At 36.5% G+C, this 27,837-nt stretch overlaps 1 protein-coding gene across 7 annotated transcripts in view; it reads left to right on the plus strand.

The window, feature by feature from the left end:
• The window catches only part of pde4d (phosphodiesterase 4D, cAMP-specific), a 1,397,741-nt gene that overhangs the window by 1,096,092 nt on the left and 273,812 nt on the right, over positions 1-27,837 (plus strand). Inside the window, exon 1 of one of the 7 annotated variants that reach the window (XM_039758730.1) lies at positions 10,554-10,719. The exons of the other annotated variants lie outside the window; for them this stretch is intronic. Within the exon in view, the coding sequence (XP_039614664.1) occupies positions 10,631-10,719 (89 nt within the window). The 5' untranslated portion in view covers positions 10,554-10,630. Of the gene's footprint in view, positions 1-10,553; positions 10,720-27,837 lie in introns of those variants that run through there. 7 annotated transcript variants of the gene reach the window in all.

The following is a 27,837-nucleotide window of genomic DNA, read 5'->3' on the forward strand; positions in this document are numbered from 1 at the left end:
TTGCAGTAGCACCTGATAGCATTAGGGAAGCTCTAGAAGGAGTTCCAGAGGATGTTGCCAGTCCAAATGGTCCACAATATTCTTCCCAGATATCATCATCAATACTGTCTGTTCCAAAGTAAGAAAGATTTTTGTGTGAGGTATTTACCGTAGTCTTCCATGAAAAATAACAATCCTTTAAACTGTTAACAGACGGACCACTTTTCCTTCTAAATATTGGTGTTAAGAGCCTAGCCAAGGTTTTTGCAAATAGAGTTAACAATGTGCCACTTTCTATCTTCTCACATGACTAAAATCACTTCTTGCCAGTTGTACTCTCTGGTTTACCTCCCACATTCCATAGATGGATACATTAGGTTACCTGGTGACTTACAAATTGGTCAGTGAATGAGTGTGGTTGTGCATATAAGTGTGATCGACAAGACTAGGGCACTGTCATCAGTTGGTCCGTGCTTTACATCTGATGTTGTGTTTTTTTAACCTATGTGGCCCTGAAATACACAGGAAGGCTTGAAAAACTGTATTTCCATCTGGTTTTTAACTTACAAAAACTCCTTGTCCATTTACTGTTTCAGTAGATACCCCACAACAAAACCTCACATAAGCAGTAGCCTGCATTAAAAACTTCACTCAATTGAATTATATACATATGCGCTCTCTTAATTTCACAATTTATAACCAGAAATACCACTGTCCTGAAATTTTTGGAAATATTAAAAGCAAAATGATAGCAAAAAATTAGATCAGTGGTATCAGGATTTAGCTGTATGTGTGTCAGTGGTGGGGACAAACTGAAGCAGCACTTCATAGCTCAGGAGAAAAGAAAAATCACATACATAAACTGTAATGTTGCCTACACGCAGAGCACTTTAAATAGTGAGAAAAGTGCCATATAGATGTAAAGAATTGTTATTGTTATTATTATTAGTAGTAGCAGTAGTTGTAGTAGCAGCATAGCCAGAAACGTGTTGGTGGGTGGGCACTTAAGAACCTAGGTGGGTAAATGAAATTTCACCCAGATAAGATGGTTAATAGAACTTCACAGAAAGACAGGTTTTTGAAATGCTTGCAAGAATAACAAACCACCTGAATCACAATATCCCAAGTCTATTGTCAGGTTTTATACAAATGATTTTGTTTGTTTGTATCTTTTAATATTCAGTTTCTATTTCATACCATAAATAACATTACTTAGCACAGCATTGAATTGCTTCTGTGGTTACTCGTCATGGATATTTTGAATGCTTATAGTTGCAGGAGCTGTAGAATGCCTACTATCGAGGCAGGTGTTGTTACATTACAGATTTAGGCACCACAGTGTTCTCAACCTTTTTAATGCGTGGTTTGGAAAAGTAATCACTTACATAAAATAACTCTAAAATCAGCTTTTAAAACTCTGAAATTTAAAAGTTTCAGAGACTGATCTTCTTGCAAATAATACACACATAAAGACCTACCCTTTCTGTATTCATAGTTAGCTTACTATGTATCATAACAAGAGCTGGAAAAGGTCTGTGTGTAAGTTCATCCTTGATCACTTGCCTTCTGTTGAATTCTTAAGTTAGGTCGGTCCAGTGCAAGATCTTTTTTTGTTCAATAAAACATTTTATGAAGGGGTGTTTTTCTTTGATTTCTAAAGTTCCGCTTGAAGTTGCCATCTTTTAAAAGTTGTGCTCGCTCATCTGTAGTTACGCAACATGTGAATTGTGAACCATTGATGTCAACATGACATAGTGCATGGATCATTGTCTAATCATATTAGACTAAAAAAACCTAAAACAACACTAATTTACTGCCAAAAAAATGGGAGTGTCCGGGGCATCAAGAGCAGTGTCCCCATAAATCTGAAATCATCCAATTAAACAGCAGCCACAGGTCACCTGTTTTCCAAACGATCAAGGACTTACATAGACTTTCATTTGGCCAACATCCTTCACTGTGGAAATATAGGTATTCACACAGAATTTTTTTTTTAATTAACACAATTTTTTTTTAATGGATGTTAACATGCACTGACACCAAGCATGTTATGAAAATAAAGAAATGTATTTCATGATTATTTCACATTACCTAATTAATTTATGTAGAGTTTTTTAACATTTTTGGCAGGGCAGCACCCCATTTCCCTGCATTGCAAACTTCCACTGATGTGTGTGTGTGTGTATATATATATATATATATATATTTATATATATATATATATATATATACACTACTATGTACACATCTAATCAGCCAATCATACGGCAGCAAAACAAAGCATTTAGGCATGTAGACATTCTCAAGACGACCTGCTGAAGTTCAAACCAAGTATCAGAGTGGTTGAAGAAAGGTGATTTAAGTGTTTGTTGATGCCAGACCGGCTTCTCTGAGTATTTCAAAAACTGTTGTTATACTGGGATTTTCACACACAATCAAAAAATGGTCTGAAGATGGGAAAAAATTAAATGGAAGGAGAATGTTCAGCGAAGCTCGAAAAAGATACAAGGCTCAGTGTTTAAGCAAGCACTATAGTATATCCAGTATATAGTATATCCAGTTAGAGCACTGGGCACTGTGACTTTGAGTGTTAGTGTTGCTCTACCAATAGCAAAAATAGAGAAAGGCAGAAGTAGAGGCAGAGGTGATGTCCTCGAATCCAACACAAGCTGGGACTGACAGCACTCGTTTAAACTTAATTGATCCCCCATAAGCTACTCCACTGTAATATCCATTCACATCTATATACTTTGAAAGGAGGCACTCAACCCCAACCTCAAAATTAGTTAATATTTACATGCTCATCTGCCTACTTTCAGTGGAGATGCCCCCTTGCTCTTTAAAATTTTTTTACGTATACATTTGGATCTGTGGACTTTAAAGGAGGACCCTTAGGAGGCTTCCACAACATAGTATTAACAGTTATTTTCTTCCAATTCAAGCACTAGAGAAAACAATCTCGAAAGTAAAAATATTCAATTCATTGCATGGGCCACCTAAATGTGCAGCCTGTAAATGTCATTGCTGTTTGTAATAAGTTAAAGTGAAACATAATTACTGCAGTGGGTTGGCACCCTGCCCGGGGTCTGTTTCCTGCTTTGCGCCCTGTGTTGGCTGGGTTTGGCTCCAACAGACCCTGTGACCCTGAAGTTAGGATATAGCGGGTTGGATAATGGATGGATGGATGAAACACAATTCAGTGTTAATCCTTTGTTGTCAGCCTATGGCTATGGGAAAAAAAATACTAGCATGACCATACAACTAATAAAAAACACAAATTAAATGCTTGACTCAAAGACATAAACAAGTAAAAAATTATGAACAGATAATAATGGATACTCAAATGTTACATTATTCATAATATTTATCTGTTTCATTTCAAAAGAATACCCTTTCCTGTAAAATTGTGTTTTGCAGTGACCATCAACAAAAGCTAAGTTACTACAAAAGCATAAACTGATCAATTGTAAGAATTTTTACTTGTGTAATTGTATATAGCACTTTTAAAAGTAAGCAGTTCTAGTGACCAATTAATATTATTATTATTTCTAATATGACTGATGCCTCTATCCAAGTTGACGCATACCATCGAACTAACAATTGGTTTCATTTCTTTTGTTTTTCCAATTGAAGCGCAAGTAAGTTCAGTGACTTTCTCATGGTCACACAGTGTCAGTAGCAGGATTTCAACCCACCACCTAAATGTTTAAAGCTTTAACCACTACCCCACACTGCTTGCCAACATTATTAGCTAATGCTGAAAAATAAACTACAAATGATGTATACAGAAAAAAGTACTATTACTGAGGCCCATTGTCTTCTGAAATTTACCGGGCAAAGCCAAGTAACACAGCTAGTAAAAGTATATTAATATATCATCTTTTTAGTGAAAAAGGAGGCATGCAAAACTTTTACATATGTGAAGGAGACAATTGGAGGGGGTAAACAGTTTGTTTTCGAAGTGCTTTTACAGAGACCACAACCACCATAAATAGACCTGTAGACCCATAGGTACAGTATATAGCGTTAAATATTTATTTAGTATTCTTTCTAACAAATCCTAAAATTCAAGACATTTTTGTGTTTTCAGGGACAAAGACAGCCATTTAACTAAATATTTAATTCACTGCATATTGATATATTTAAACTTACTATGTAACACATTTCAGGTTTATATCAAAAATATGAAAACATGATAGTATTTTAAATGAAATACAGCTGCATTTGCTTTATCATATGTTGTTTTCCATGGTGCATTGCAGAATTCTCAGCCTATAACCAGTTATTTGGACTATGATATCAACATTTAACAGGACACCATATATTTCATGAAATTTTAACATTGAAAATAAAGTATAAAGATTCAAAAATGCACATAAACTGTCATAATAAATATGCCTACATTCTGAGTATACAGCTCTTCTTATACACAATAGCTATAGAATGAGTATTTATATCACTAATAAAAATCTTATCTATTTTATCCATTCTTCATACCTCCTCTATCCAGTTCAGGGACGTTCTGTGGCCAGAGCCTATCCAGGAAGTGACCGGCACAAAGCAAAAGCAAACCCACAATTATTTTACAAATAACAGGCAAATTTCGAGTCTCAAACTAACCTACTGTAACACAGATCCTTTGGAATGTCAGAGTACTGTAAAACAGGAGTATATTGGTAAAACTCCAGTAGATATGAAGAGAACATGTAGGCCTCATAATGACAGAAACCAGTCAGGGATTTCACCATAGTCTCTCCTCTAGCTGCAGAGCAGCAACATACCAGCAATGCATCAACATATCAACACTTATAAATAACTCTGTGTTTTATTATATATATTACTTTTAGGCAGTTGCAAACATAACTAAATTTCAAGTCATGAAACGGCATTCAAAATATGACATAATACTCACAGTACACCTAATATTGCTTTGTTTTAGCAATGTTGTTGTTATTCAGGCTAGAAAAATACATCTCAGTAAGCTTCTAATCTATAAAAATGAGTGTCCTCACTAGTGCCTAATCTCTGTCCCCAGATAAGCAGGTGGTCATGTGAGGGGCTTTCTTTGTGCTGAATGCTCAGTCTTTTGCTTCTAATTACATACTGTATATGTGACAACATCAATGCCATATATTGTTCTGATCAAATTCAGAATGCAGTCACTTTTTTCTTAGATAATAAGTTAAAAAGCAAAGCAGAATTCTGCCTCAATTGAAAAACACTTTTTTTCCAGTAAGATTCTTTAATCTGATTGTTCAATTACTGCCATTGTAAGAAGCTTATTTGGTTGAGGGAATTTAGAAGGGCTGCTGTGTCTGCAGGTTTGCATCCAGTAGTTGTTAACAAATGTAGCAACATCTAAGAAGAGCAATTCCTTTACTTTTTTCATTCCTTAACTCAGTTTCACCAAATACTGAGGCATGTAAGTTGATTTTTTACAAAGGTGGTATTAGTTTTGCCACTAATGGTTATAGTAATTTTGTTCTTAAGAGTTAATTTAATTAATTATGTCACAATGGTTCAACCATCAATTTATAGCTAAATTTTAAAATCTCAATTTAAACATACTATCGTTTTTCAAAACATTTGTTTTTTTTATTTTTACATTTTACATTTTTTAATATGTTATTATAACATCCTTTTATAGCTAGTACTGATATTTAAACACCCCAAACAAGCTCCATTTCATAAACATTTTGAAATCATTTTGTTGTAAATAATTAAGTGTTCCTTAATTTCTAATACAAGTTACAAAATAGCTTTACCATTAAATGGAAAAATAGAATCTCTTTATTATAAAAAAAAAATCTTGGGACGAGATGAGACTTATTTTTCCTGCGATGAGACGTGATATTTTGAACAGAGATCTTTTGAGGGGAGACAGAGAGACACTTTCATGTCCTGTGAGACAGTCAAGTCACGTCATACTTACAACCTTTGGAAGCAAGTCCCGTGAGACAGTGACTTTTGCAAGTCACGCCCTACTTACAACCATTTTCAAACAAGATCACGGTCATCTAACCTCTCAGTTGTTGGAATGCTTTTCGCAGACGCACTTTCTGTGCTCTCAGCTCTTAAAAATTTTATAAGTTCTAGATGACACGTCAACGACTAAGCGAAGAAGAAAGAGCAGCGCGTCGAAAAGAGTTCCAAAAGCATTGGAGAGAAAAGAATGCAAAAAAGAACAAAAATAATCTATGTGCAAATTCTGAAAATAAGGAAAGTAATAACCAGAAGAGATTTAACCACGCCTGGGGCCGGGAAAAGACAAAGTAGAATGTCTTAAAGAATTCAAAAATGTTGGTGCAATACATATGCAGAGCAGGTTAGAGATAATGGAAATAGGAAAATTCGAAAGTCTCAAAAAAATGATAGATTGCATTAGTGCAAACAAATGGAAAATATTACTCGGTGAAATAACGGAGTTTGGTGAGTGAAGCAAGCAGGGGGCAAAGCCCCCTAGTTTTAATAAAAACAATTATAAAAGAATGCAAACAAAAATGTCTTTGTTTTAAACATTGAAAATTCTTTTATAAACCCTTAATTCTTCACATTAACACAGGTGTTTTCAAATATGTATTATAACAGTTGCACGTACGTGGGAAAGGATTCAAGGGTAAGTTTGGTATTTTTCAAGTTAAAGTTAATTCTTCACAGTCATGGTATATATTAGATTGTCACATGAAACTGCATTCTAAAGTGAAGCATATTTTATACATTTTTAAAAATAATTAGCCTGCTCTTGTGATTTATACTGGAGCAGAAGCTTATTTTATTTTGCAAAAATGCTGCCTTGCTGCCGCTGCAAGCACTGAATGCAAGGCAGGAACAATCCCCAGACAAGGTGCCAGTACATCATGGGGCGAACACACACAATAGGGCAATGTTAGTAGCACCAATTCATCTAATCTACATGTGGTTGGACGCAGAAAATCCTAGTTTCCTCACTCCAAGACAGCAGTGCTACCACTATGCTGCCAAACTATAATAATTATTATTATTGCTGTCCTTAGTATCCTCCATACATTAACCTCTCCAAGTATTTTTTTTCTTCACTGTAGGCACACTAATAATCATAATAATAATAATAGTAGTAATGATAATCCATCATCTAACCATCTTCCTAACACACTTATCCAGGGAAGGGTCACATGGCAGCTAAAGCCTATCCCAGCAATCATAGGGTGTAAGACAGGAACAACACCTGGTGTCGCAGTAGGGGGCGCTATCGCTCCCTTGAACCCTCAGGTACCATGCCAAAACACCAGGTAAAAGTGCAATAATTATTCTTTTATTATAATAATTATGTGCACTAAGCACCACCACTCCACACTATACTCACAACCAACAATAATTCAACAATACAATAAATCAATCCTCCTACTCCCAGACGCATTGCCCTCCAACCACCCAGCTCAGATCATTGTCTGGGAGCTCCCACAGTCCTTTTATACTCCCTGACCCAGAAGTGTTCCTGCCCAACAGTCCACAAGTACTTATTTCTTCTGGGTCAGGGTAAATAATTCTTTTCTTCACCCCGGAAGCCTGTCGTTCTTCCTGTGACGAACTTCCGGGTCATAGTGCACAAATGAGTCCACTGGCCTCCCGACAGCGACTCCCAGTGGTCCCCAAGGTATCCAGCAGGGCTGTGCATAAAAACTACATAGTCCATGAGGCCCTGCTGGAATTCGGGGCCTGTCCGTGCTCTCGGGAGAGCTCCTCCTGGCGGCCTGGGGGTGAGGGCCAGAATATGAAGCCGGCCATCCACTACACTGGATAATAATGTTTTACTGTTCTAACAATATTAATAATAACATTATCATCATCATACTTGTTGTTCTCAATATTTTCCATCCATTATTCTATTCATTTCTGTTTATATAATAAAAATACATCCACCTTCCTAACCATTTTTCCTGGTTTTTAGTGCTTCAGTCTGTTCTATTTTTCATTTTCGGAGTATTTTTTTTTTATTGTGCATGCACATAACAAGTAAGTAATGTATTCTTACCTCCAGAAAAGTGATAAAATGCATTTTTTCCAGTTTACTTTTATATTCACAAGCATGCCTCAAGAAAGCGAAGGGCAAGATTTCTTAAATCAAAACCTTTACTGCTTCAAAGTAGGCATATTTAGTAAGTTGTAAGGCATTTCTTCACAATAGCTTCCCATGTATCCATTAGCTCCGTTATAAAACACTATAATGGGTTATTTTTTTTAATCAATATAAAATATCAATAAATAATAAAATCATTTTAGAATGCATTTTAATGCGGCAATAATAAGAATACTGTATACCATTATTGTGAAGAAAAAACTTCAGCTTGAAAAACAAATCATATACTAAAAAATAAAAAGGTAAAGCTAAAAATTAAAACACTTTAGCCTCTTCCAGTGTACCTTAAAAGGCCTTTCACCCCTGTGTAGCAAGTGGACTGGCTTTTCAACTTACCCACTGCTTAATTACCAATGTTCATCTCTCTCTGTCTCCCTTTCCCTCTCCCTCTCATAGCACTGAACTCTTTCTCCTGTTAGTGAGCTTTAACGTCAACTCTGCCCCCAACTGTAGGCTTAATCTCCATTCTTCCATGAGGCAGCTGTGAACAACGTGCCTGAGAATCACTTTTGGAGTCAGAGGTGACTTTTCTGCTTGAACTCCCTGTAGTGACCTTCAGCTCTATCTGTTGCAATTAAGGTTTTGGGACTCCAAAACTTTATTAAAAAAGACTGTTTGGGTTTGCTAATTCTAAAAAAAAATCCTTTGTATTTTAATATTGTGTTTTCCTTTGAGGGTAAAATGTTAATATGAGTAAAAGATATCAATGTACATTCTAAAACTGGCATACTAAAATTCATAGAAGGCATTTGGAAAATTATGATTAAAACTGTAACTGCATTTAGGAATCATTTTAAGCCAAACACACTTCCGACATCATCCTAATTTTGGTTCTGGGAGCAGCATCCAGGAGCTCTTCTGATATGGTCTTGACCTCTACTGTGTTTTGTTTCCTTCTTTTATAAAAAAGAGCTCCCCTAAATTTACCTGCTAAGCAAGAGATTTTGCAACCTGTTGCCAGCCCTTCCTCTCCTTACTTTCTGTCTAAATGGAAGGGCAGACATTCCTGGCACCTGCTGGGTCTGCACACCTCAAGTGTCCCTGGACAATTCTAGAACTTTCCTCCTAGTTTACAACTGTTTTTCAGTGCTGTGCTACCCTTATAGGGCACTTTGTATTATGGGGTGCACCACTCCCTACTGGCACCTGACCTTCCACATTGGAACTGGAATGCTGAGCGACTCTCTCTCTCTCTCTCTCTCTCTCTCTCTCTCTCTCTATGTGACTTTATGCAGGTTTGTGCCATTTTGGTGATGAAATCCACAAAATCTCACACACACACTGTGCGCAAATGGTGGTATAATTTTAATCAAGAATTCCTATTTTTTTAATGTGGGTTTTTCAGTAAACATTATCTGATGGAACTCCATATTTGACAAAGATGACTCTCTTCAAACAAATCAGTTCATCTTTATCAGTGCCAATGAAGTGTCTTGTTGCAAAAGACAGCCAAGCAGTCTAAATTTAAACCCTGCATTGAGTGAGTGGTGGATAGACAGCAGTAGTGGTGGTGGTGGAGGGGGGGGATGGGATTCACTAGGACGATTAATTCCTCTCAGACAAACTGCCAGTGATGCAGGCAGACGTCATTTGGTGTTAGATGGCGTGGGTGTATACGCTGGGAAACCTTATAGAGGATTCCTTAATGTGTATCACAGCTAATCTTCTCGGGAGGATGTGCGTGTAAGTCCATGTGTGTGTTTTTGGCACTGGTGGTGTTTGTTTTATGACAAGCACTGCACATTTTTCAAATAATGCATAGTTCAGCATGGTAAATAATAATCACATGGCAATAAATGCATACTCGAGCCTAATGTAATGTAAAACTGAAAATGTATCAGATTTTGGCTCTGTGATTTAATTAAGATGCTTGTTAATTTTTTCATATATAAAATTCTACAACTTTTTTTGCCAGGCTCTGAGCTATGGTTAGAAAGCAAAAAGCTGATCCATAATAAAAAATATACTTTGTCTTCGATGGGCACCTATATAAGAGCATTGCTTTCTTAGTTACTTTTTACACTAAAATAAAAGGTCAACATCCTAAAGATAATCTTAAATGTGCCATATAAAATATGCATTTAAATAGTTCCATAAGTTTATCTTATTGCTATCTAGCATAAAGACCGTAAAGATATCAACTTAGTTGACTCAGTTCCACTTTTGTAATAACTTTTAATCTTTTGTGGGTGCTTTTCTTTTGGTAACTTTCTCAAAAGGAAGGTGTCAATGTTTGGACTTTTTTATCTAATGATAAAAGAAACAGGTGCATAGATTAAAGCATTTCCCACATCAGTAATAAGATAACAGCAAATGACAGTGCTTAGTTCTGAGCTCTTCTGAAGGGCAGGTGTCACTGAGCATGCAAAATCCTCTAGTTGCCTCTCTGAGACATTCAGAGTGTCGTGTCACAAAGAGGAAATTCCCTTATGCAGCTCAGTGGGCTGTATGACTGGAGCAAGGAACCAAAGCTAGATAACCCTGCTTTCCTTAGCACTTTGTTATTTCTCTGTCATCTGTGCCACTTTGTTGCTGATGGCCTTTCTTTGGGACCCCATTGGAGCTTTTGGCCCACGGTGCTCAGGCAGGAGCAAGAAGAGAATGCGCTTCCTAAAATCCTACAGGTATCAGTTTTGTTTGTTTCTCTCCTGTCGATTGCATAGTTTATTTTCTTTGATTTTAATTCTGTTTAGATTGGTTTTGACTTTTAGCCTTAGTGAGCACTTTTTATTATTTTCCAAATCAGTTAGCATTCGATCTTTTGATAGTAGATAAAGAAAACTACTTATGGGGAGAATTACTGCCAAAGACGGAAGGCTGTGCTTTGAAAATCTATGTATATTTTTTTTTCTTACTGCTTTCTTTGCTTTATTGTTTGCTAAAATGGATTAGGGCTGAGGATGTAGTAAATGGGCCACTCTTTTCAGATATTTGTAAAAAATGTATATATATATATATATATATATATATATATATATATATATATATATATATATATATATATATATGTGACCTCTTTTAAAATATTTACTTAATCATTTCCATATTGCAACTCAATCATGTTGTTTACCAGTATTCACAGTAAACAGAACAGGATGGTTAAGGCAGTATGACTGGTAAAAGGTTGTTTTTGCCAGTGCATCTGCTTTAAAACAAATTTATTATTTACTCAAAAAGATTTACTTACCTTATTCATGTATTGTTTTTTTAGGGTTACAGCTGCACATTAACCTACTTCAAATTCATTGCAGTCCTTTGCCAACATGACCATTTTAAAGAGAAATTAATCTTGACTAGGCGCATATCATTTCTGTTTTCCTATGTGCCTTATTTGAAAAGGTACACATATGTTTTTCAAATCGTGTGATGAACAGGTAACTGATATGGCTGTACTCTCTTTCTGCTCATCATTCTAATAAACAGAGTCACAGCCTGGGCCATGGCATTTGTCTAAATGCATAAAGCTTTTATCCCTGAATGACTACAGAAGAGTGGAAAAGTTCTGGCTATAATAAAAGAGAATCTAAAGCAGTAATTGGTAAAAATTGTTGGTGCATTACACCAACAAATATTATTTCAGAATTTCATTTTACTTGCTTTTCTGAATTAGTTCAGTATCATAGCAAGTTATACCAAAGCGTTTTCAATTTGGTGTCACTTAAGGTTTTCTTTTAGCTACGCAAACTTGCAATTAATCAGCAGTGATTACACACTCACAGGACTTAAAAAATATTAGGCATGCTCCAGAAAGCAGAAACAAAGTCGCCCATTGGTAGGGCACATTTCAAGCTGTACTAAATAAAATGAAAGTTGGCATTTTTTCTGGTAGCATTAAGTGATTGTGTTTATTTATTTATTTTTGGTGGAAAAAGGGCCATTGAACTGAGAGCCCTTAAAAATAATGGGTGGTGATTTATATTGACAAGCTGAAGTCACTGTACATTTTAAGTAACTTGCATGCTAATATAACAATGTTTCTGACTAGTGAGGCTTAGGTTTATTGCAGTACAAGTTCTTGCTTTGTTTGTGAGAATTGTTAAAGGGAATTGTCAAGTAGTAGTTCTGATAAATACATTGCTCTCAGTTCTGATTGCTACTTTTAATAGCACTCTGTTATCCACAGCCTAACCGTTATGGTAGTAAGTAAAATTTTGAAAAACCGTTTGACCTACAAAAAATACAGAAATTGAACTGTTCTGAGAAAATAAATTCTACACCTTTTAAAATGATAATATGGCATGGGCTCAGAGGTTACATGTGCTGTTATTCTAAGGGATTCATTCAAAAAGATATCATTAGCCTGATAAAATCTGCATACATCACTACCTAAAAGTGGCAAGCTGAATTCTGAAAGCGAAAAACATTCTGAATTAGAAAGAGAATAGCATGGCATTCTGCCAAAATAACCTCTGGTGCCCTGTTACAATGTAAACCCACTTAGATGCCCTGTAAGACAAACCAGAGATAGTGAGGAATGAGGCCAGGTTGTTTAGTATGCATTAAAAATGGTAGAATCTATTCATGCATTTTTAAACTTGCTAATCCAATTATAGGATCGGGGTTTTAGCCTGAAGCCTATCCCAGAATTATTGAGCTCAAGTTAGGAACCAACCCGGGATGGGGTGCAAATCTTTATTCGCAGGGATCCTCACACAAACACACCTACACACCCATGCTGAATCAGACGACAGGGTTAATTTAGATTTACTACTTAATCCACCCTTCATGTCTTTAGTATGTGAAAGAAAAAACAAAACCATAAAGATATTGGGAGAATAAATTAACTCCAAACAAATAGTGACTTTGCCTGATTATACATACTTTATGTTGATTCTTACATTTTTGGAGGAGATACTGCACCATACCTTTCCAAAAAAAAATCATGCATGCTGTGGACTGTATCAAATATGAGCCATTTTTGAAGGGAATTGATAAACATAAGTAGGAAAACTCAAATTACACTGAAAGGAGTAAAACAACATACATTCTTCATAGAATGTTTAAGCCCAAGACATGAACCACTTGCAGATAAACCTTTAGAACAATTTCAAGGGGTTTAGACACTGTATTGATTTTTTTATTAGTTATTCATTATTATTCTTACCTACTTTAATTTGTTTTTCTTTTCTTTTAACAACTTCCTTGACATCTTTTAAAGCACCTTGAGCTATATCCATCCATCCATCCATTTTCCAACCCGCTGAATCCGAACACAGGGTCACGGGGGTCTGCTGAAGCCAATCCCAGCCAACAAGGCAGGAACCAATCCCGGGCAGGACACACACAAACAAACCCACACACTAGGGTCAATTTAGAATCGGCAATCCACCTAACCTGCATGTGTTTGGACTGTGGGAGGAAACCAGAGCGCCCGGAGGAAACCCACGCAGACACGGGGAGAACATGCAAACTCCATGCAGGGAGGACCCAGGAAGTGAACCCGGATCTCCTAACTGCGAGGCATCAGCGCTACCACTGCGCCACCGTGCCACCCCTGAGCTATATCCTCTGTATAAAAATAAGCTAAAGAAATAAATATTGTTTTGTAAAACATCGGGTGTTTTACTCTCACCAGCCCCTTTATGCACCTCCATGCCAAAGACAGTCAAGATGCACAGTCCTCCTTGGTGTCCAAACATACTGCCCTAGAGTTTCACTCTGCCCCCCTAAGGTCTTGGGGAACATAATACCTACTTGCAGGAGTTCATCATGCTATTGTTTATTTAAATTGAAGGCTTGTACAGCCCTCTACTGGCCCTTTCACAGCTCTTTTATGGTTGCAATAATTCATTTTAATTATAGTTAAAACCAGTTACTTACTACAAAACACAGGAATAATCACTTAAGTATTAATTTGCACTATTGTTTCTGTGGTATGGTGTTATAATGCTATAGCAATACTTCAAGGAAAATGCATATTACTAGGAAGGTTTCCAGAACTGAATCTGTCATCTTGTTCCAGGCAATTTCCCTACAACCATAAGCAGTACATTTGGGCTGATTAGAGGGCATAGATATGCTTTGCACATTGCAAGCTTAATCCTCTAGACAGCAGTCAGAATACAAGCTATGTGGCGTGTTACTTCAGGACACGTTTATCTGTGTTCAGTAGTAAGACAAAGCAATGCTAACGTCTTGCTATTATTATAGGATTTTGGGGTCTAGAAATGTTCAGAATTTTGTAAAATATTATTTCTTCTTTTGAGTCTTCTCTACCAGCTCATAAATTGTGTATTTTAAAGTAGTTATAGAGTAAAAAAATGTCTAAACACTGAGAGTGATCTTGCTACATTATAAACTATCACAATTGTATTTAACTATTTTTGATTATGTGTCATTAGATTTAAAGTTTAAGCCAAGTAAAAGCTGTTACAATAATATTTTATTAAAATACATTTTTGTAGATGATCCTTAAAAACAAAAATAGTACAGTGATTGAAGTAGTTATAGGTTAGACAGGTTAAAACTCTTGCTGTTGCATTCTGAACTATTTGCAACCGTTTGATGTCTTTCTTAGGTAGCCTTGTTAGGAATGCATTACAGTAATCTAGTTGACTAAACACAAAAGCTTGAATTAATTTCTCAGCATCTTGCAGTGTTATAAGAGGTGATTCTTTAAGTGAAAAAATGCAGTCTTATCAATGTGGTTAAAGTGCAATTTAATGTTTAGGCCCGTGTCCATGATTATACCTAAATTCTTTACCTCCGTTCCACTTTTAAATCTAAGGAATCAAGATTATTTCTAATACCCTCACTATTTCCATTTTCGATGACTTCTAAGATTTCTGTTTTTTCCTTATTTAGCTTGAAATCATTACAATTCATCTATTCAGAAATACAACGAATACATTGAACCAGACAGGCCAGAACATGAGATTCATCAGGTACTATAGAGAAACAGATCTGCATGTCATCTGCATACTTGTGGTAGTTCACCTTGAGCTTTGATATAATCTGGCCTAATGGAAGCACATAGATTGAAAATAGCAGCAGGCCCAATGTAGATCCCTGTGGTACACTGTACACAATATCATGGACCTCCAAACTATAATCACGACAACTGAGGAAGAATTTTCTGCCTGTTAAGTAATAATGAAACTAGCTTAAGAAACTATCGTAGAGGTTCACTGATTGTATAAAGAGATTTATAGTGTCAAAGAACAGTATGTTTGTTCAAGTAATAGTTTAACTGCTGAAAACTACTTTTGTTACATTTTGCTTACAAAAGGCAGGTTAGAAACAGGTCTAAAGATGTCAAAGACAGAGGAATCGAGAAGCTGAGGAATGTAATACACATAAATTTAAGATGTAGGCAGTGAACTAGAATACCCAGAGACTTAGATACCAATCCAAAAAAACAAGAGTAACAGTTTGGTCTTAACACCAGTGACACTAGGAACCATCACAAGACATTAGGAAAAGAAAGAAAACAGAAAAACTGGTAACAGTTCATCATATTATCTGCTACTATTCACTGTGAATACACCCAGGCCCTGTAAAAGCTGAACAGTATTGAGACGATGAAAATAGAAATTTGGACTTAAGCATTTTGAATGGTCTATCCCAGTGGATTGTTAAAGAATGAACCCATTATTTTTAGGCAAAATGATGGCACTAAAGTAAGTTTTACTTCTTTTTGTGCTCCATTCATAGTGTTTACTAGCAGTAATTAAGACTTGCACTCAGCTGAAGCCATTTCATTTTTCTTCTAGGAGTGGATAACATAATTTTCTTGAAAGATGTTGGAGATAGAGATGTTCATAGAATTCAAATCACTTAAATATTGCAGAATCAAGGTAAAAAATCAAGTGGGACACAAACCATAATGCTGCTGATTTGGAGTTGGGCATGCTAACATCTGCAGCTGCTGTAGACTAGTATTAAGATGGTCTATTCTGACTATGAAGTGAAATATCATCAAGGGATTCTGCAGTTGTTTTACAACTAAATTCATTTTTCAGTTAAAACAGATTCCAGAGCCTTAACCAGTGGCATTTTTGGAATAAAAAATTCAGGTGGGTCCTAGTGTCTGCAGACATTCAGAAGGGGTGGAGCCACCTTGACAAGCCATCCATAAAAGGAGTTGTGTGAAAGTGATAGCAGCAGTTAGTGGGGGATATGAAGAAGCACTTAAAGAGCACTAATGACTCTTATATGATCTGTACCTTTGCTTAATCTGTTAGACTGGGCAAGTGGCTGCTAGTGAGCCTCAGGAAGCATCCTGGCTTGGGTTGTATCACAGAATCGGGGAAGCCAAGTGCAGATGGTGTTGTCACTGACTCCAACTGAATAATGTCAGGAAGAGCCATTAGTGTAAATGTATAGGCAATGGATAAGGAAGAGAATCAGTATTGAAGTTGCATGGAGGGAGCAGTGAAAAATTGAATTTTCCTTTGGATGAAGGCTAATCATTGAGATTGCATCTAGAAAATCTGGCTTGAGGCAGTGAGTGACAGGCACTGCATTTCATATTTTAACATTAACGATAAAATGTCAGCCAAATAATAGCATAAAAAAGTCACACAAAATTAAGACCTATGACATATTATTTTGTACAATCATCAATTGGCAGCATTCAGATATATTCCAACATAAATAAAATATTGAAAGCTGAAAACACAGACACAAATAAATATTAATTTAGTAAATGCCACACTGCATGGCTTTGGTCAGGTCAGGTTGGGGAGCATGCACTGGTAGAGCACATTGCCGCACCCACCACATGACAAAACAGCTCGGGATCCCAGTTGGCAATCCCCCAGGCAGACACACCGGTCCAATCCACCCCCCGGAAATGAACATCTGTCTGCCACAGCCTGGTCATCCCCTTGGTCTGGTCCAGCCACTCGGGTCATCAGCAATGAGTATCCTGTGAGCTGGATCACCCTCGGGGAATCTCACCGCATACCTATAGTACCATAACTGAAGCTCCCTCACAATGCAGGTAATGTGCCTCATTCGGGACTGTGTAGGCAATTGCTCGTTCAACACAATGTCAGACCAGAAGTACCAAAGGTCACTGTGTTCCAGTCTCGCAACCATATAGCTAAACAGGAAGCACTAGGATTCTAAAGACTTGAACCTTCGTCCTTTTGCAGAGATATCACGTGCGCCACACACACAATTCCTGTGACTACATGACCCATCATGCTCTCCCAATCCATTTACAGACTTCAGAACCTCTCAACAAGGTTGGCACTCTCTCCACAGACGGACAGACTGCTGATGGCTGTGCACAAGAGGTCATTAAAGGCCTGAATCTTAGTTTTTATCCAGGACACTCACAAGCCTAGACACTCAGGCTTCTTGCTCAGTCTCTTAAGAGCCCCCATCAGAGGTTCCTTTGACTACGCAAAGATCACAGCATCGTCAGCAAAGTCAGGATCAATGAATCTTTCTTCAGCAACAGATGTCCTACAGCCACTGGACCCCACAACCCTGCCTAACACCCAGTCCATGAAGCATTGAACAGTGTAGTAGCAAGAACACACCCCTGATGAACCCCAGAATCTACTGGGACAAACGTAGAGGCCCTGCTTGCACTCTGCACAGCACTCACTGTAACAGTGTATAGCCTGGCCATGATATCAAGCAACTTTGGGGGGATTTTGCGAAGTCTCAGGATGCCCCACAGGGCAGCTCGATCAACTGAGCTGAATACTTTATGAAAATCAACAAAGGCTGCAAAGAAACTCTGCTGATTTTCACATTTGCACTCCATGAGAACCCTTAGCACCAGGATGCAGTCGATGGTAGACTTCTTAGGCGTAAAAAACAGACTGCTCCAGTGACTGGTACTATTAAGGATGACCCTAGCAAGGACCTTACACAGCACCAAGAACAGTGTTATCCTCCTGTAGTTGCCACAGTCTAGGCGATCACCCTTCCCTTTCCAGATAGGGACGACAAGTTCCGTTTTCCGGTTAGTTGGGTTGACGCCTGTCTCCCAAATGGAAGCAAAGATTTGCTGCATTGCAAAGAGAACAGCCTTACCACCAGCCTGGAGAAATTTACCCCAGATACCACAGATCCCTGCAGCTTTCCCTACCCTTAGCTGGTTCACCACCTGTGCAATCTTAGTGAGACTGGGTGGTTCAACCTCAAGAACTGTGGACCCTGCGATGTTCAACATCCTAGCTGGAGGATTAGCTTTAAACAGCTGCTCAATGTAGCCAGCCCAGCAGATCACAATTGCAGTGTCATCCGTAAGGACTGTTCCATCACCCACACTGACCATGACTCTCTAATGAACAGATTTGGATGTGTGTAATGCTTCGATTCCTCTGTAAGCAGGATGTGGAACCCTAGACCATAGATGGTTTGTCACTTGCTCACAGATTCTTCTTATAAACGCCTCCTTATCTACCCTCAGAGCCCTCGTATCTGTCCATCACAGTTCCCGATACAGACCAGAGTTGCCATTGAACCGTGTCCTGCGACTCCTCTCAGTGATATCCAGGGTGCCCTGCTAGATGAAACACCTCCTTCTGAGAACACTGGCAACATTAACACAATCCTCAGCAACTTTCAGGTTCTTCTCACAGAAGGTCCCCCACATCACATTAGGATCAGCAGTCACACCCAAGTCTGTAAGTTCCTCACACAAACTGCATGCAAACTCATTAGAAACAGCCTGATCTTGGGGTCTGGCCAGGTCTAGCTTAATTCTTCTAGTAGGTGGTAGCCTACTGGACCTAAGCTGGATCTTCAGAATAACTACTTCTTGTTGTTTTTACTACTGCATGGCTGATACATAACAATTAACACATTCACAATTTCTATCCAATAACATATATAATTGTTCAGGTCTATGTGGTCCCAAATGCTTAGTTTCTATTTTAAGCTTAAAGAGTATGTTTCTATGTTGTATTTCACTTAAATAATTGCTTTGATTTACGATAATATTGGTAATAACAATTATAGTGCCAAGAGATGCACAAGTTCACACATCCTTTAAATTCCTTCATGAAAAATTCAAACAATGGGCACTTGACAGGGATCTATTGCTCAGAGCCCCACAGTGGAAATTAAATGTTCAGGCTTCACATGTACACATGCATAAATGTATACCAAAACACTGAGGTCGAAGGGCCTGCACAAGCAACACCTAAACAGGCCAACAGTGCCAAGGATAAACCATATTTAATCAGTAAAACGCCAAAACAAAAAAAAAATATATTTCTAAATAAGAAATTGCATTGAGCAATGTTTTTCATGGAAATTGGGGAAAAAAAGATTATGACAAGTTTGCTAAAAAACATTTTAGCAATGTGTTAAATTACTGTGATGAATTTACTAATTACTAAATTTTTCCAAAACATCACTATCTGTTGTTAATGAGGGGCGAATGCCCCCCTTGTGGAGATACCATTGGGCATGGCATTGATTATCTAATGGAAACAATTTGTCCTCAGGTTGTCTGCAAATATTAAGAATTTCTTATCAGTCAGTGAGTCAGTCTGGGTTGCGTAGATTTAAATACAAACACATGACTCTATAGGTCTACTTATGATATGATGTGCTTTAACATGTTTTAAAGAGTCAAAAGCTGGTTGGTGAGATACACCCAGCTTCTTTGCCCAACCTTTTATGAAATCAGATTTCTTAGAACTGTGAAATTGTATCTACGTAATATATTTAATACCATGTAGGCAATATGTCTTGGCATATACTAAAAAATGTAAACATTTTTCTATATGATGGAAATAAAAAAGAAATCTGTTGCTGATGATGTGAAAAATGCTGTACTTCTGTTTGCTCAAAATCATGCCCTAACAGTGGCACTCAATGCATCAGTCCAAAACCATACCTTGAAAGAAAAGAGCAAGGCAGTATCCTTTACTGACCATCTCGTTATGTGATGTGCTGAAAGTGCAAACTATAAGTATGAAGCCATGATGAGAGCAGAGTTTAGAAGACAAGAATCAAGATAAGTTAAAATTACTGTGTTTTAAGCAAAAAATAAAGCAGAGATCATAAAGATTAATAACCAAAAGGACCAATCAAAAGTCCAAAAAGCAAGATTAAAATAAAAATTTACAAAATAATAAACAAGTAGCTGTTTGACATGGGAGACTTACTATATTATCCCAGAGCCATGTGACATCCACACAGTTAGGGCTGGCAGTACTGACCAGGGAACCAGTCTATGTTAACCATGGATATCATGTTTTTAAAGAAATAAGCAATATTAATGTTAAAACAGTCTGCAATGCCCAATGTTATTAAAAAATCTATAAACTAGTGTGGTAATTGATAGCACTATCAGAGAGTTGATACAAATAATGCCAATAAACAATCATTAAAAAAAAACACTATAACTATGTACACAGAACATTGTTGTAACTTCTTTCCAATGCTTTCTCCAATATACAAAACTGTAATAATTTTTGAAAGTATTTATTTTGAGGAAACAGTAGTAAATTTAAGAGTAATATTAATATTGTCACATGTACAGACTAATGTCCTCTCTCTGGCACTATGATTAACAGGGTGCACTCTGTATTCATAGATAGCTCAGATAATTATCACACAGTCTTTTTAATCAGTTATTATGTAGAGCTACTGGAAAGCAGTAAAACATGTAGTATCTAACCATAGTCTATTCTGTAACTGGGCTTTCAAGTGATTATGGCTTCTTAGAAATGCTGATTGCTTTTATATATTTTCCTAGCTGTAATTACTTTTTTCTTTCATTTCATTTTAGAAGTTGTTGCTTGAATCTCAACATGCTTGGGCACATGTATTGATTTCCCTAGTAATACAGTTCACTGTGATTACTGCACAGTAGGTAGGGAGCATGCACTGATAGCGTGTTGCTGCACCCACCACACAACGAACCACCTGGATTGGGACCTTAGTGCATTGGGTGATACTACAGTACCACACTGGGACATTGTGAGGTTTTCTACGGTGGCTGGAGCAGGCTTGTTTTTTTTTGTCTGTAAGCATATATAAAACACTATAACTTCAATGAGATCTTGCTTTCTTAAGTTAGATATCAATTAATTAGTTTCATATTCAGAGCCTCAATCAGTCATTTAACATTTTCTCTTAAATTACTGTACCATTGGTAAACAGGTTAGAAAATACAAATTTTTCCAACGATGCTGCAGAAAAACAAACCATTGTCAATATTTTTAAAATGGCAAAGTTTATAACTTGATAGAAACCTACACAAAACTGTGCACCTTTCTGCCATTTTTAGTATTGTTCCTCTTTCTTCATTGGTCTATAATGTATCAAAAAATATTTTCAATTTAACGGATTAGAGGCACAACTGTCCTAAGATACAACAATCACAATAATCTGATAATATAACCCTAGACTCAAAATTCTGTTTCAGATTTCCAGATTTTATATTGGGTGAGAACTGATTTACAGTTTTGTTTAGCTACTGAAATTTTTTGTTTGTTGATGACATCCTTCTGTGCATCAGCCTTTGTGTCTATAGGTGCTTATCTGTTGCCTTGTTGCCATTGCAAATGCATAAATTATGAAAAGTTTGAAATCAGATGATTTAAGAAGCAAGTGCTGCTGTAAACACTCATTAAAAGGAATTAAAGCATATTATATGTCTCAGATCTTCTGATAATATCCAATGCTTTATTGACTTCTGAATAAACAGTAACAAACTATGTGTGACTGAGCAAGCCTTACCTGTCTTACAACTACGATTTCAGTGTATTGTGTTCAGGCCTCTGCCATCTGTGGAGTAAAAGATGACAGGCACCAAAACACTCTCAGTGGGCACAGCTGGTCTGTCAGCTGGGCAGTGTAGAGGGTTTCATTATCTTCTTTATAGTTATTTCTTTGTTCCCCCAAGCTTGAAGTGACAAAGTAAGGAAATAACCCATTATAGTTTAATTTTGAGTCAAATTGTATATCCAGTATTGTAATTTACAGTAATTACAGTCTTGTTCAGACAGAAAAGTAAGTGGCACACTATCTATAACAGTGGTGTCCTGGTGGGCCACAGTGGCTGTAGGTTTTCATTCTACCCATGTTCTTAATTAGTGAGCAGTTTTTGCTGCTGGTTAACTTGTTTTGCCTTAGTTTTAATTGACGTGACTCAGACACCTTAGTTGTTTCTCTTTCCTCAATGAGTAGCCAAACAATAGTGAGGCACAAAACAAGCCGCCACATGACCAGCTAACCTGAAAATAAAGAAAGTTGAAGGTCTCGGTCATGTTGGTCTGCTCAGGTCACCAAAACATCTTGACGGTGGTCTTAGAAAAAAACTGGACACCCCTGACCTAGAATGTACATCTCAAAATAGTTAACTAGAACACTAGGTGAATAGAAAAGTAGCTTTCTTTGTAGACGACTACATGCAAGATTACTTTCTACATTTTAAGTAATTCATTTTAACACTGCTTAGAGATCCATAAAACCATTTACATGGTTTCAGCAACTGAAGCACATCCTGGCATAAATTGGGAGAAAGACAAGTACCGATACTGGACAGGGTGGTACAGTTCCATCACAAAGAAACACACTTACTCATACCTGGTTCGGTTATCACTAATGGAGCATGATGAACAGCTGTAGACGTAGAAAGATGTGATGTTGTTTGTGTTGAGAGAAGTCACATATGTTCCTAATGATGGAGTGTTACTTATTGCCACTAGTTTACCTGCTTACCTGATTTATTTGTGAAATCAGTTTTTTTTTTCTTTCAAATGACTCAATTAAAAAAAAGAACCTGAAAGACATAACCAGGGGAGTGAAAGTAAAAGAAAAAAATATATAAATTAGTTTGAGAACAACCATCACATTATTGAATAATGCATTGCATAGACTATCAAACACAAAACCATACAAAAGCCTTCGGGCTAATGGAAAACTGTCCATCTATAATTCTAACATTACTAAAATTCTAAAGAAAACCATCTGGACTGATACCATTTGCATGTATGTAGTGTCCAACAGAAAAACAGCTATCCTAATATGCTAGGGAAAGCAAATTTCACTCACAGACTAGTCAGTAATGTTATCATTTCTCTTATCTTCTGGGATCCATTGTCCCAAGGGTATACCATGTTACTAGAGCAAACTATTTGGATGCATTCAGAAAAACCAAAGGAAACAAATGATTTCAGTAGATGTAGTGCTTTTATCTTTAATGCATACTAGAGATGCATATAAATGATCACAAATACTAATACAGAGGCTCTAGCTGGAGTAGGCTATAGTAAAAAGACTGCGTCTTTGGCCTTGGCTGAAAGATGAAGATGTACTGAGCATTCTTCACATCTTTCAGGGGGTACCCCAGAGTTACAACTAATACTTTTGTTGCCTATTGTAATTTTATTTACTGATGGTACATTGAAACTTTAACGCAGTTTTGATAAGAACAGTTCACTTAGCCCAATAAAGCTCACCCATTCCATTCACTTAAGTTCTAAATTTCAGACGCTCCCTTAAGTCTTACTGTCTTCCACTTTGGAAGAATTGGTACTTTATTCCATGTGTCCATGGCTGTGTGTGTGAAGAAAAACTTTATTTTTTGCATTATCAACCCTTGACCATTTTTATAAGTATTTATGTATCGTTGAAGAATTTATTTTAAAGTAACTGGTGTCATATGCTATACTACTTCCCTTCCCTTCATAATTTTAAACATTTCAGTTATATCAGCCCTTAATCTTCTCTGTGCCTGTTCAATCTTTCCTCCTACTTAACAGTCCTGTAATGAGCCTAGTTATTGTTCTCTGTATTTTCTCTATTACTGCTGAAGCTAAATCTTTTTTTGTAATATAGAGACCAAAACTGCACACAGTACAGCAGCCAACGCCTCCAGTTATACTCATTAATCATGGTGCTTGAGGGTGGGGGTATATTGTCTGTTGATTTGCACATGCAAGTAAGAATTTTACACAGGTGACTCTGATAACCCTACAAACTTACTTTTACATTACTGTATAAAGTATGACCTCCCCTGACTTGTACTCCACAAATCAGGCTGTATAACCTAACATCTTACAGTATTAGTCTACTCAAACATCCTAGGATTTTAAAAAAGATTACATGAAGTGCCTATAGAGTATGTTTTGATATGTACTGTATAAGATGTAAGTAATGTGATTGATAATATTCACATAAAGGATGACATGCTATCTGGGTCACTGCGTATTGCAGAACCATAATGGAGCACTAGAGCACTGCTGTTTACAAGTGTAGCTGTCTCCATTCCAGTAGAAATTCTCTCATTCTCTCTCTCTCTGGGGAAAGTATCAATTTCTATGCTCCTTCTAGGTTGATAGATGATCTTAATTGGAAAAAGAAACTTTTGTAAAGGTGCAGCTAATGCCTGAGATAGGCTTGGAATCTTTTTTTCAGGTTGGTGTATCGTGCCATGGTGAAAACAAATGTATTGTATGAACTCTTTGGAGCGGTTCCTTCTATTCCCATGTTCCCTTGTTTTGTGTGTCTGTAATAATCAAAGATTAAACATTTCAGCAAAATAAAATCAGGCTAATTTCTCACAGCCTTAAACCTTATAAATGAAAGTTGATCATAATTATGTATTGCATTTTTTAGTATTATCTAAATTAGAAATGCCAGGGAGCTTATTGCTGACCTAGCAACAGCAGACAAAAGGTAAGAAGCCACTCTGCTTATAATGCCGAATAATAAAAACAACAACCACACTATTATGTAATTATGTGGTTTTAAAAACAACAGATGTCCTTCTACAAGGCAATCCTTAGAAAATAAAGAAGATATTGTTCCATATTCATTCAAAAAAGACTCAGATGAAACTTTTAAGGTATTTGAGAAACCAAGCATATATAAATATATGTAAATTTATTAAGCAATTGAGTTTTTATTAACCCCATAAAAGCTAAAAAAAAAAAGAAAAGAAGTAAATAAAAAATAATGTTCTTCAAAACATTTGTACAATGAGATAAAAAATGAATTCTAGTAAGTCACTCGAAACTACAAAACAGATATCAACTCAAATAGGTGGCTCAGGTGGATTCAACAAAGACATGAAACCCATCTTGAGGAAGATAAAGAACCCATTTCTGATCCATGTGTTTTGAGGAAAAAATGTGCCTTTTTTAGCACAGATGCCTAATTATTTATGGCTTTTCTAAATAAAAATGCATAAGTATAATATATATATAAGAAATTTAGAGATCAATACAAGAAAATTCCAGATTTACTTTGGGCTTTTTTGTCTTTTGGGTTTTAATTTTTCCTTTTTTTCAGAATAGCTGTTTGTATTTACTTCTAGCCTCCTGTATGTTGTGCTGGGCGCAGAATGTTGCCCTCTCCTATCAAGCTGATTTGTTTCTGGTACTAATATTTTTATATTATAAAATGAATCTATGTCATCTCTGGTATGCAGTAGTTTGCCATTATGGATTCTAAATTTTGCATAGAAAATAATTTGTGTTTTTTAATTTAAATCATACCACCTTTGTCATCTGTGTATATGATCTCATCCAAAATATGTCTAAACGGTAAAAAAAGACAGAGAAACTATTATGCATAATCACATACCTCATTGTTATTATTTTTCCGGCATTTGTTTACTGTGCACATGCAGATAATAATGACATAGAAATGGAGGGTGAAAAAACATAAAAGCGTCATGCCATTAAGAATGGGCATTTATAGACCTAATGTTTAGATAGATTGATATTGCTTGATTTGTCCCAAGAGGAAAATTTAGCTTTTTACAGAAGCTTAATAAGTAAATAAACAAATATTATAACAAACAACAGTAATGCCCCCTCAAATATACACCAGAATTACCTAAAAGAAAGAAAAACGTCTGACTAGATAAAAGAGCAGTCGCAGTCACAGTGAAGCATTGTAAAGGTGTTTACCCAGTTACACATAATTTCATTGTTAAAATTCCCTATTGTATTTGTTTTTTTAAGGAAGAGCTCACACAGTCCCAAAGAAGATGTGAGTTCTGCTGCACTGATCAGGTTTGTTGAGAGAATGGAGATGTTCCTTTAAATGAAAATGGTGTATAGTAATTGCTCTAACAAGACACCCCCCCACAGCTAAACAAAGAGCTTTATATCTTGAAACTTTGTTGTCTTCACTTAAAGTATTTTGATTTATAACTGTAAAATGTAACTATTTTAAAGCATGTATTTTGTGGGAATGGAGTGAGGCACCATTTCTTTTGTTTACTTTAATGGTTATTGCTAAGATTCCTAAGAATGTAGACAACATCAGACCCACAAATTTGTTTTTTTCAGTGGCATTTATACATTAAGAGCCAGTGAAGTACAGTTCTAACAGATGTTGCACAGAATAAGCAAAAAGTTTCCTTCAGTAATCAAACTTACTTTTAAAAAGTGTATGCTGTCAACTTGCCATCAACTTTTACCATCTAAAGAAATTCTGTTCCAGTTTTCCTTTATATGTTCACTGTAATTTCTTAACTATAAAAATATTGCTTTTCACAATATGTAAAGTTATCTTCGTTGGTGGCACTACAGGCCTTTTTCCAGCTCATGTGGCTTGTTCTGCTGGCCCTGTGATGTTCTGGGTTTACCGTTTGGTATGTGTATGCATGCCCAACCTGAACTTTTCAGTTTAGTAATGGTGCTTGAAGATTACAACCCCTTATTTTTGGTACTAAAATAAGGAGTGCATTTATGTATTCCTTTACTTGTGCATTTGCATGTCCAGTAGTAAGCTTTGTAGTGTAAGCCATCCTGGGGTAACCAAAGTCTAGTATCATTTGCTACGTTAGTGGTAGCCCAAGTGATTTGAAGAGGAAAGAATGAAGATCAACATCTGGAAATCATTAAGCATAAGATATTATGCTCATCAGTATAGAGCAAACAGTATCATGGTTTTCATCCTTCACTAAGGAGTACTGCCTGATGGCGGATACATAGATTGCTTATGTGTGGAGACATGACTTGACACCTTCTGCAATACTTGAGTTGATTGACATAATTTTTAGTATATTCCAGTCATGATATTGGTTTTTTGCAAATATACGCTTATTTGTCTTGCATTGGGTTTCCACTATACATTAACTATTTATACGCACTTTTTCAGTATTTAAGATCTGGCCTCTTTATGAAGTTTTAGTCACGTAATATTGTGTCAATGTACTCAGTCAATACATTCTGAATTGAAGTTTCAGTTTGATAGCCATTAAGACAAAGTGATTTTTAACTTACACAAGAACCTTGTAAATTGTGGAAAATGACAAAATCCTTAAGGTCCATATATTGGCTTTAGCAATGTGTAGTAAACTTAGGTGGTGCATGCAGTCATAGAGATGATTCTTAAGTATTATATTTCCAGATCCAGTGTGTTTTATGAGCTTGCTTATTTTTTCAGATGCCTCAACAGCTGAATTAATAGGTACTGATTAACCACCAAGTACATATTATTTTGTCATGTTACAGAGTACATAATCAGTGGTAGCATCATATATGGAGACAGTAGCAAGTAGTGTTTTTTAAAGACACATGATAGCGTAGGCCAGTCATGCCAGCATGAGTGGTTCAAGAACAGCAGTCATTCTGGGCTTTCATAGTCAACTGTGTTATGTGTATGTTAGGAACAGGCTAGTATCTTTAAAAAAAAGAGAAGAAAAAAACAGTCCATCAAAGTGACGTGGCTGGAAACAGATTGTTAATGAAAAGGTCTAATGGAGGCTGACACAACTTACAAGGAGTAACAGACAGGCTGCTGTCAAAACATTAACTCAGAACCTCCTCAAACATGGCATATGGCAGATAATGGCCAAAGCA

This window comes from Polypterus senegalus, chromosome 7 (assembly GCF_016835505.1).
Source record: "Polypterus senegalus isolate Bchr_013 chromosome 7, ASM1683550v1, whole genome shotgun sequence".
Taxonomy (NCBI): Eukaryota; Metazoa; Chordata; class Cladistia; order Polypteriformes; family Polypteridae; genus Polypterus; species Polypterus senegalus.